This window comes from Marmota monax, unplaced genomic scaffold, assembly GCF_021218885.2.
Source record: "Marmota monax isolate L192 unplaced genomic scaffold, Marmota_monax_Labrador192_F-V1.1 WCK01_AAM20220418_F8-fsc00034, whole genome shotgun sequence".
Taxonomy (NCBI): Eukaryota; Metazoa; Chordata; class Mammalia; order Rodentia; family Sciuridae; genus Marmota; species Marmota monax.
Genome location: NW_026693934.1, coordinates 8840212 through 8851427, shown reverse-complemented (window position 1 = coordinate 8851427; position 11216 = coordinate 8840212). Strand labels below are relative to the sequence as shown.

At 43.2% G+C, this 11216-nt stretch overlaps 1 protein-coding gene across 6 annotated transcripts in view; it reads right to left on the bottom strand.

The window, feature by feature from the left end:
* The window catches only part of Arhgef4 (Rho guanine nucleotide exchange factor 4), a 167811-nt gene that overhangs the window by 113888 nt on the left and 42707 nt on the right, over positions 1-11216 (bottom strand). For all 6 annotated transcript variants that reach the window (XM_058585400.1, XM_058585399.1, XM_058585398.1 and 3 more), the window contains exon 2: positions 1299-4925. In XM_058585400.1, coding sequence (XP_058441383.1) covers positions 1299-4925 — 3627 coding nt within the window. The remainder of the gene's footprint in view (positions 1-1298; positions 4926-11216) is intronic.

Genomic DNA, 11216 nt, shown 5'->3' with positions numbered 1-11216 from the left:
CAAGTGACTTGTGTCTTCCTGCCCAGGCTTATCTTCCTACAGCCCCATGGATGGAGTTATGCTCACCTGTTCCTTTGTAATATAACCCCTTGCCCTATTTAGGATACAATCTTCCATGGATGTGCCTTGTGTGTGTCCCCTTCTCTTACATCTGGTGTGGCCGAACCAGATGTCAGTCAACCTGCTGACAGTGGACATCATAAAGATAGACTCCTCAGACCCCTGAAACCTGACCCCTTGCCTCATTTGAATAGCTTCTCCTCAATAAAAGGGGTCAGCGCATGCTCTCGTTCTCTCTCTCTCTCTCTCTTTCTGCGGACCTTAAAGGTCAGAGGAGCCGTCACAGCCATCCCAAAGAAAAAGGTACTTGTGTCTCTTGTGTGGTTATTTTGCGCAGCCCAATTAGCCCAGTTCAACTGGAGTGACCCCTGAGCCTTTTAGTCACGAGAACAGAAACCCGGCAACACTCCATGCACTCGTGTTGCTGGCCTCACCCATGCCACTTTGTCTAAGGCATAAAGGAAGGCTAACTTTCATAGTCCAGAAAGTACTCGCTTTCTGGAATTTTCAGAAAGCTCCCTTCTTCTAAGGATAGTCAGACTCCTGAGAAATCCCACCCTTGTATGTCCCTTCCTATGCTTGACCCAGCACCATGCTACTTTCTCCTGGGTGGGAGGAAGCATTTACTTTGAGGAGCAGACCATTTAATTTTTCTAGAAATTTCAGATGCACCAACAATTCCTATCTCACTCTTTATAACAACATAAGTGCAATTGGATCAGGTATAAGATAAAAGTAAAAAAACAAAAACAAACAAACAAAAAAAAACCAAAACATTACACCACTGGTAGACAACACAGAGAACTTTTTTTTTTTTTTTAAATGTCCATTAGGATAAAAGCCTGCACCAACCACCCAGTAGAAAGTGGACAAACATTACAAATAGGCAGTTGAGAGAAAAGGAAATTCAGATGGCTTGAATTATACAGGAAAAAAAGAAACAAAATAAAATGATGGTGAAATACCAATTCCCACTTGTTGGTTTGGCAAATTTCAAGAAGTTGATCACTCACCCCATGAACTGGATGGGTGAGGGTCATCCAGTCCTTCTACTTTGTCTCTGCCCTCACTCTGGGAAGTAGCCCTTCTCCATTATGACTTTTTGTAAAAAAAGAAATTTCTCCATGTTGTTTTCTAGTACTTTAATGGATTTTTAATTGTATCTGATCCAACTGGATTTCCCTTCTTTTACCTTAAGAGGTAAATAAATGGGTTGGTGCCATTCACAGATCACTCACCTCACTCCCAGGAAGGTCTCTGAGGGACGGTGCTGTGCCCAGGCCATGGTGATGCTGGCTTCTTCTCCCACTCTCTTCCTTCTGGTCATCCTGGTTTAGTGTCTGCAGGGAAAGTAGGAGGCTTTTCCGGGTCTTGGGAGTCCTAGGCCTTTCAGGAGTCTCTGAATAGCTGTCCACTTCACTGTAGTTTCCAAGGGAAACCATGGAGATGGCGCTAGTTCTGCCGGGATAGCGGAGATTGGCCCTTTGCGCACCGGGCCTAGGACTCCGGGGCTTGGGGCTCATGGGTCTGCAGGGCATGCCTTGGTTTTCATAGGCCAAGCAACAGGCAGAGTTGCAGGGAAGGGTGTGGCCGATGCCCACCTGCTGGGCTCCAGGGCTTGGGGGACATGAAAGCCAGGACTCTTCAGGGAAGATACTGGAAGGGAGGTACCTGCTGCCTTCCTGGGGGACTGTGCATTTGATGGTTGGTTCACTTTTCCTCCTGTGTTCTGGGGAGACTAAATTGCTGGGTGACAAAGGTGCCGTGGGATGTGAGGGGGTCCAGCGATCCCTAAAAACATAGATTTCTGTGTCCTCTGTCCACTCCTCACAGTGGCTGCTGGTCACTGGTGGGGAAGGGCAGATGGGATCCAGGGTTTCTGGTCCTGGAAGCACACTGACCAAGGATGACCTTTTGGGGCCTTCCACGTCTTTGCTTTTCAGAAATGCAAGCCAGGAGGGCTGGCGTGGCCTGCTCTTTTCCTTTTCGCCCTTGAGAGAACCCGGAGAACACTCTTCGGCATTCTCTTTGTCTAAAACTTTTGACTCGAAAAAACTCGAAAAGGTCTTATGAGCTAAGGCCAGCCTCGCTCTGAGTGTTCGCTCTGGTGTCTTGAGTCTCTTTGTGTTGCAGCTTTCTGAAGAAGGTCTGTTACAAAGGTCGCCTGGTGTCCCCACAGGTCTCGCTTCTCCTAGCTCTGCGGCCCCTGCGGCCCCTTCGCTTCCGCGCAGGAGGATGGTCTCAGGAGAAGTGGAAATACCCACATGGCGCGGAGGTGTTGCAGCCCAACTGGGAGCATCTGCAGTAGTCTCAGCCTGCAGTTCCTCTGTGGCTAAAGAATCCCTGGTCTGGCTTTCCATAGTCAGGGCCAGGGCACCTGGTATGGCCTTTCCAGGGCTCTCTGTAGCCAAGGTCTTGCCTTTCCTGAAAGAGCTCACCTTGAGAAACGTCAGGCGTTTCGCGGGTTCCTGAGAGATCTTGCGGAGCCGGCGGCGGGGCGGTTCAGGACGCTGGAGCCCTGGGGTGCAGCTGGAGGCCTGGGAACAGGGACACTTCTCCACATCTCCAGCGGCCTCCAGGTCCCCTTCTGTGAAGACTGCCATGCTCTCCAAAACCTTCTCTCTGGGCTCCTCTTGCTTAAGTTCCGGGCTTGGTGGTCCCTGGCTCCTTGTAGGCTGGACGACCATGAGGTGGTGGGAGCCCCCATGTCCAGTGATTGGGCTCTTCCCAGACAGATTCTCTTCTGGAGATTCTGTCTCTACCGGATCAGCTCTGGAGATCAAAACTCTCCCAACCTCTGAGCCTTGAGCCAGATGTTGAAGAGCTCTATCACTGGTTGCTGATGTGGAAACTGCTGGCAAGTCACACTCATTATGGCAAATTGGTGTTTTCCAGCCCCTGGGAGGCTCACAGGGGGTCGTGCCAGCATTTAGGGAAAATTCTACTCTGTTTTCTAGAACATCAAGGGTATGTGATTCAGGAAGCAGGCCCTCTTTCCTCCTGGTGGCCTGCTGACCTTTCTGCTCCACAGCTATAATGATAAGGGTGCCCCTATCCCTAGAGTCTACTCCTGTTTGAGGTTCCTCCTGTAGGTGCCTGGGGCCATCCTCCAGCCCTTGGTCACACTCCTCATCTTCAGGGTCGCAGTGAGACACAGTGGCTTCTGGGAATTCGGAACTACCCTGCAAGTCATTTTTCTTGCATTTGATGTCTAGAATCATCACCTCTTGGGCCTCTTTTGCAATGTCTATTGCACTTGATTTCAGGGTGGTCTGTGGGGCATCTGAGCTAGCACTCCCTTCCCAGGAGCCCAGAAAGTGTCTATTCCACACCTGTGTCCCACCACTGCTACAGTGAGGTGGGGAGTTGGCTCTAGTTGGCAGTCTTTTCTCACTGAGAACAGACTTTGATGTGTAATTACTGGTTTGGTTTCCTGCCTGTACCAAAATGTCCTGCAGGTGTTTTTGTTTATTGCTCACGTCAGCAGGGCTTGGCGTGGAGCGAGTGCCTTGGGGTTCCTCAAGTCTGCTTTCTGGGCTGTGTCCCAGCTTGTACTCAGTGGGCCCAGGCCCTTCCTCTTGGCTGCCAAGCTTCACCAATTCTGAAGTGAGGCATGAACTGGCTGGGCATAACCTAGCATCCTGTCCCAACTGGTTTTCCTGTGGGAGACCTGCAGATGGTGTATCCTGAGAAGCCCTTTTCAAGCTATAACCACTGGATCTGTTATGATCCTGCAAATTGCTTTGAGAAGCTGGAAGTAAATCAGATAGCTGGGTGGGGGCAGGGGAAAGGGTGTTTTGTGTCCTTGAGTCTTCTTCTGGTTCTGTCCCTTCCTTCAGATGGGTCCCAACCTTTACATAGTTCCGCCTCACAGGATCCCCAGCGTAACTTAAGGGAAACCTTTCTATGGAATGGGCCTTGACCAGTGTGCTCATGTGCTGACCCCAGTGCCCTGTGGATGCCCTGCCCTTATCACCAATATCTTCTGGGGCACTTTGGTGATGCTTGGCATTTAAGGGGAAAGATGTCCCCAAAGAAGGCTGGCAGGAGGCATTCAAGTAGGGCTGGGCCCAGAGCAACTCTGCATCCACTTTGGGGCCCGAAGTACTTCCGTTCTTTATCCTGACCCCAAGGGGGATTGTGTTGTCCAGTGGGCCTATATGAGGTAGCACAGGTACCCTGGCCCTGCTCTGGATATGTGGCCAGCTCCTACCTAGTTCACAGTACTGGACAAAGTAGGGCCAGATCGTAGGGATGTCCAGATAGCTCTCAGACCTGGATTTCTGAGAAGCAACAGGGGGCTCCCAACAGTTTTGAATAGTCACACTCTGTACAGGTTGGGGACTGCTGTTGTCAGTGACACCTTGCAAGCAGCACTCTGCCAGCAAAAACTCTTGGTCCAGACTGGTCACACAGTCCCAGAGGGGTTTTTCCTCCTTGTCCCCAGCAACTATGGCCAAGGTGTGCACCTCATTTTTGTAAGATTCTTCCTTTAAGCCAGGGGACAAATCTAGTTCTTTCTTTGCATCAAGCTCAAAGACGCAAGTCGAATGTTGCTCCTGAAGAGATCTAGTTGCTGGGACATCAGGACACCGCCAACCTGCTTCTCTGTCAACAGAGACACCACTTGAAGGGAAGAAGATTCCGGCTGTGAGGTCAGGGGGCAGGGACTCTGTGTCAGAGGCACTTTCGAAGGGGTCGGTTTTTGTGTCTGATCGACTTTCACTCTGGTGGGACAGAGTCTCAAAGTCATCGTGGTCCGTTTCCTGGCTCCATCCTTGCTCCTCTGGTTCTGCAGGGGATAGGGGGAGCTGATTATCTTCAATCTCACCTTCAACTGGCAGGGGTGTGTCTGGCTCTGGAGTCTGGAAAGACAAGAAGAGAAGAATCAGAGATGAAGCCTGAGGACATCTGCACACATGTTTACACCATGCCTACCTTCACGGAAGGAGGAAGGCTTAGAAACATCTCATTAGTTTCCCAAGTGCCCCTAGGAAGGGAGGTATGTATGAAGAGCCACCTTTTATTAACATAGAAAACAAGTGATGAAGCCAAAGCCAAACCATAGGTAAAAATGTAGCACATAGTTTAAACAACCCTATTAAAAATCAGAATAGACTGAAGGAGCATGAGCCGTCTCAATAAATATAAATATATTGTATGAGTCATGGGGGAGAAGAATATTTAAGCCTAAATTTCCAGCAAGAAGGAACAAATTAATATGTTTGCATTGTGTTCTGTCTGTTCTAATGTAACCAGCTGGCTTACAAAGTTCTCCCACTTAAAACTGTTTTCTGATTTGGTTTCTACAGAAGCAAAAAACCTTGGGAACTAATGAGACTGCAAACACATTTTGAGATGTTAGAAATGCCCAAAGCAGCTTTGAAAAGTAGAGAACTGTGCAAGAACTTTGCAGAATTTCCTTCCCTGGTCACACATTTCTTAATCAACTTTTTGAGATATGAATTTTTTTTCTTCTTTTCTTTTTTTTTTTTTTTTTTGGTACTGGGGATTGAACTCAGGGGCACTCAACCATGGAGCCACATCCCCAGCCCTATTTTGTATTTTATTTAGAGATAGGGTCTCACTGAGTTGCTTAGTGTCTCGCCTTTGCTGAGGCTGGCTTTGAACTCACAATCCTTCTGTCTCAGCCTCTTGAGCTGCTGGATTTACAGGTGTGCGCCACCACACCTGGCTGAGGTATGAATTTCTGTATTTCCAAAATATTTCACAAAGCAGAAAGGATTTGTCAAAACAGATCCAATTTTGACAAATGTGTACATCTGTGTACTACCAATGTGAAGAATATCTATTTCCATTTTCCTCCCCCAAGTCCCTACCCCTTAACCTAGCCAATTCCTCACCCACCCCACTGCCTACCTCATCAATGACCTGCTTCCTACCACAATCTATATATGCCTGCTTCGGAGTTTCACATGGACACTATGTTTGGAGGCCTGGATTCCTTCTCTCAGGCATGATGGCTGTAGCCTGTCTCAGCACATACATGACTTCAATTAGGAGATAATGCTATGTACAACATTCAATTACGAACCTCCCCCAAATCTCCCAGGCCAGAAGTGGGGCAAGCACTGAGCCCTCTTACAGCCAAGACTCCTCCCAAATTTTGTGCTTTTCCAAGCATAGTTTTCCAGGACTTGTCATATGAGATTTCTCCAAGTAAAATTGCTTTCAATCCATCTTAACTCAGAGAAGGAAAATAAACACTGAAGTGTATGAAGTGTGAGGTTATTAATTAAGGGGCAAGGTGGGAAATCAGGAATAATATGATAATATGGTTTCAAATGTGTGAGAATCAGGAAGGACTTGGGAACAGAAAAGGAAACATTAAAAACCAAACCATTTGTACAGGAGGGCTGTGTAGTTGTTATGGGGTGTTCAAGAGAGAGAAGTGAGGGAAGCTAGGCTCTGCCAGGGGTCCGCTGCAGGAACTTTCCTGTGATCTCTGTGCACAGACTTGATCCTATATACCTCCCAAGTCAGGGTGAGAACAAGTGAGATGCAGTGTGAACACACCTCAGCACACACAGAAAACTGTGCAACAGGCAAAGTTTGTTTTGTTGCTGATGAAAAAACTGATAAGCCACTAGAGTGCTCATGCTAAGTGGCTTCTGCCTTTGAGAGCACTTCACACCTCTCATCTTGTCACATAGGTCATCTCTACAAGGACTGACCTTCTGTCTGTGGGACATCAGGGTGGTCCTTTCAACAATGCGGTAGCTTGATGTCACCTTTATAGATGCCTGTTGGCAACAGTACTCATACCCTGCAGGCCCAGAGAAGAGTGTAGAAATCACCACTTAGTACTTATATCTTAAGCTACATAAGATATATGTAGCTTGATGATGGCAGAATTAAAATTTGTCAATTGTCATTGTCCTACAACTTCCAGGAACAGTAGGAGCAATCATCTCATGGGAGCTGAATCGTACCCCCTCTACGATCACAGGTCTAATACACACCCTGCATCCTGGGAAGCCCCCTCATGTGGTAAGAGCTTCTCCAGAGCAGAACCAGAATGGAGAGGATGATCAACCAGAACACAGTTTGATCAAGACTCTTGTCCTCTGCCCCAATTCTTCCTCCCCTTAAACCTTCAGATCATGTCAATACCCCAAGACAGGGCTGAGATGCTGGATCTCATTTTGCCTCCTCCACGTGGCCTTATTAAAGTTCTTTTCCTGCTTCTCAGCATTACTGTTTCTGTTTGGTCCTTGGAGCCAGTGGCTTGACCTGGTTTTTTGGGATCCTGAAGCCAAGACTCTGGTAAGAATACTGATGAAGGTTTTTACTTTATTATCCCTAATATCCTCTTGCCTCACCTGTACCCCCCCACCCCAATCTTTATCTGTTTTCTATCACCATAGATCAAATTCACATTTTCTAAAATTTCATATGAAGCCATATAGCATGTATTATTTTTTGTTGGTCTTTTTCACTCTGCACTATTATTTTGAGATTTAGCTATGTTGTTGTATGGGTCAGTATCCATTCCTCTGCTGATGGACATCTGAGTTGTTCCTCCTTTTTTGGCTTTTCAAATAAAGCTGTAATGAACCTTTGTGCACAAGTCATTGTATGGACATGTGTGCTTTCATTTTTCTTGGAAAACACTGGGGAGTGGAAATGATGACGTTAGTGGTAGGGGTATATGTTTAACTGCTTAAGAAACTATTAGTGGGGCTGGGGTTGTGGCTCAGTGACAGAGTGCTTGCCTAGCATGTGGGAGGCACTGGGTTCAATCCTCAGCAACACATAAAAATGAAATAAAGGTATGTGTCCATCTACAACCAAAAACTATTTAAAAAAAAAAGAAAGAAAGAAACTACAAGTGGTTCTCTGTTCTCTCTTCACTCCCCCAGCTGCTCCATATTCTCAACACCTGGTGTGGCCAGTCTTATTCAGTGTAATAATTCTAGTGATTTGAAGTGGTGTATTCCTATAGTCTTAATTTGCATTTTCCTTATGATATAGGACATTGAACGTCTTTTTATATGCTTTGTTCTCATCTGGACATCTTCCTTGGTGAAGTTTCTATTCAATATTCTGCCCACTTTAAAAACTGAATTGTGTTTGTAAGTCTTTTGTTGGATATGTTTTGCCAACAATTTCTTCCCATCTATGGCTTGCCTTTTCATTTAATTACCAATGCCTTTTGAAGAGACCAAAGGTTTTTATTTTGATGAAGCCCAATTTTTGTATGTCAGTATGTGTGTGTTTGTTTGTGTGTCTGTGTGCGCGAGCGTGTTGGATTTAAAAAAACTCTTTCTAATCAAGGTCACTAAAATTTTTTTTAATCATTCCTTGTAGACTATGTTATGCAAAATAATACCCCTCTCACCAAAAGAGATTCATGTCCTGATTCCTGGGACCTGTGAATACTACCTATTATGGTAAAAGGGACTTTGCAAGTGGGATTAGGTTGAAGATTTCGAGATTATCCTGGATTGTCTGTGTGCATCTTTATACAGGAAAAACAGAAGAGTCAGAGAAGTAGATATGGCCAGAGTATGTGGTTAGTGGATTTATTTACTTAGTTATTTACTTATAATTAATTAATTATATTTTTTTGTTACCAGGAATTGATTGAACCCAGGGGGTCTAAACCACTGAGTCAAACCCCCAGCCCTTTTTTACTTTTTGAGACAGGGCTTCACTAAGTTGCTTAGAGCCACACTAAGTTGCTGAGGTTAGACTCAAACCTCAATTCTCTTGCCTCAGCTTCCCGAGCCTCTGGGATTATAGGCATATACCACCATGCCTGGCCATTTTTTATTGTTTAAATTTCATTTCATTTAAAAATTTTCATTGGTGTATTATAATTATACACAATAGTGGGATTTGTTGTTACTGCTAAAAGGTCAATGCTCCCTAATTTTAACTACAGAGTCAATGTAATCTTAATCAAAACTGCAGCAAATTTGCTTATATACATCAACTGACTCTAAAATTTTTATGGAGGGACAAAGAAACTAGAGTAGCTAAAACAATTTTTAAAAAGAACAAAGCTTGAACATCCTTAAGATTTACTGTAAAGCAACAGTAATTAAAGCAACTTGGAATCAATGAAAGGAGAGACAGATGGATTGTTAGAACATAAAAAAGAACCCCAAAATAGACCCACAGTGGATTTTTGACAAGGGTGCAAAGGCAAATCAATGAAGAAAGAATAGTCTTGTTAAGAAAGAGTGTTAGAATAACTGCATATCAGCATGCAAAAGGAATTAACACATAACTCACTCATATAAAAATGATTCAAATCTGATTATAAATTGAAGGATAAAACTTATAGAAAGGAGCATAGGAAAAGGAAGTATCAAGAACATGAAGAAAGAGCCTACATACGGGAGAAAATCTTGCTACCTGTACCTCAGATAGAACATTAATCTCTAGGATATATAAAGAACTCAAAAAACTTAACACTAAAAAAAAAAAAAACAAAAAAAAAACCAATCAATAAATAGGCTAAGGAACTGAACAGACACTTCACAGAAAAAGAAATATGAATGGTCAACAAATATATAAAAAGATGTTTATCATCTCTATCAATTAGAGAAATACAAATCAAAACTGCACTGAGATTTCATCTCACTCTAGACAGAATGGCAATCATCAAGAATACAAGTAACAATGCAAATGTTGGCGAGGATGTGGGGGAAAAGGTACACTCATACATTGCTGGTGGGACTGCAAATTGGTACAACCACTCTGGAAAGCAGTATGGAGATTCCTCACAAAACCTGGAATGGAACCACCTTTGACCCAGTTATCCCACTCCTTGGCATATACCCAAATGACTTAAAATCAGCATACTATAGTGACATGGCCACATCAATGTTCATAACAGCTCAATTCACAACAGCTAAGATATGGAACCAACCTAGGTGCCCTTCAGATAAAGAAAATGTGATACATATACGCAATGTTCAGCCATAAAGAATGAAATTATAGCATTTTCCAGTAAATGAATGGAACTGGAGACTAACATGCTAAGTGAAATAAGCCAGTTCCCCGAAACTAAAGGCCAAATGTTCCGTCTGATGTGCGGGTGCTGACTCACAATAGGCTGGGGGAGGAGTGGAGGTTCACCCAATTGGACAGGGGGAATTGAGGAAAGGTAGGGGGATGGGAATGGGAAAGATAGTAGAAAGAATCAGACATAACTGTCCTATGTTCATTTATGAATACACAACCAGTGTAACTCCACATCATGTATGACCACAGAAATGTATGTGTGTCAAAATACATTCTACTGTCATGTGTAACTAAAAAGAACAAATACAAAAATTAAAGAATAGAGCATAGGATATTTTATGCATAATTGAATTTGACAAATGATATTTTTAGATGTAATGCCTAAATAATAACCTTTAAAAGAAAAATACATAAATTGAACTTTATCTAAAATTAAAAACTTTTTCATACAAATAACACTGTCAAGAGAATGGAAAGATAACCACAAACTGGAAGAAAATATTTGTGAATTACATACCTTATAAAGGTTTTTTTTATCCAGAAAATAGAAAGAATTTTCAATATTCAATAGTAAGAAAACAAATAACCTAACTTAAAAATGGGAAAAAAAGATCTGAATAGACATATTTACCAAAGATGATATCTGAATGACCCAAAAGCAGGTAAAAAAATGTTTAACATCATTAGTCATTAGGGAACTAAAAATTAAAACCATGAGATAGCACTATATACCTATTAATTAGAAAAACTTACTAAACATAATGGCAATATCAAATTTTGATAACATAAAGTAACTGGAACTCTTACATGCTATTGGTGCATATGAAAAATTGAATAGGTACTTTGAAAAAGTTTCACAATTTATAATAAAACATACACTTACCGTAGTATCAAAGAAACCTATTTTTAGATATTTACCCAAGTACACTGAAAAAATTCTGTCCATACAAAAACCTACATGTAAACTTTTATAGCAATTCTACTCCTATTGTCTCCAAACTGAAAATAACCTAGCCAATAATGAATAGACAAATGAACAATGAAATACTATTAGCAAAAAAAAGAATAAATTGTGATCATGTGATAACTTGAAAGAATTAGAAATGCATTTTGCAAAGTGAAAGAAGACAAACTCGAGAGCTGTGTATTATAGGATTATA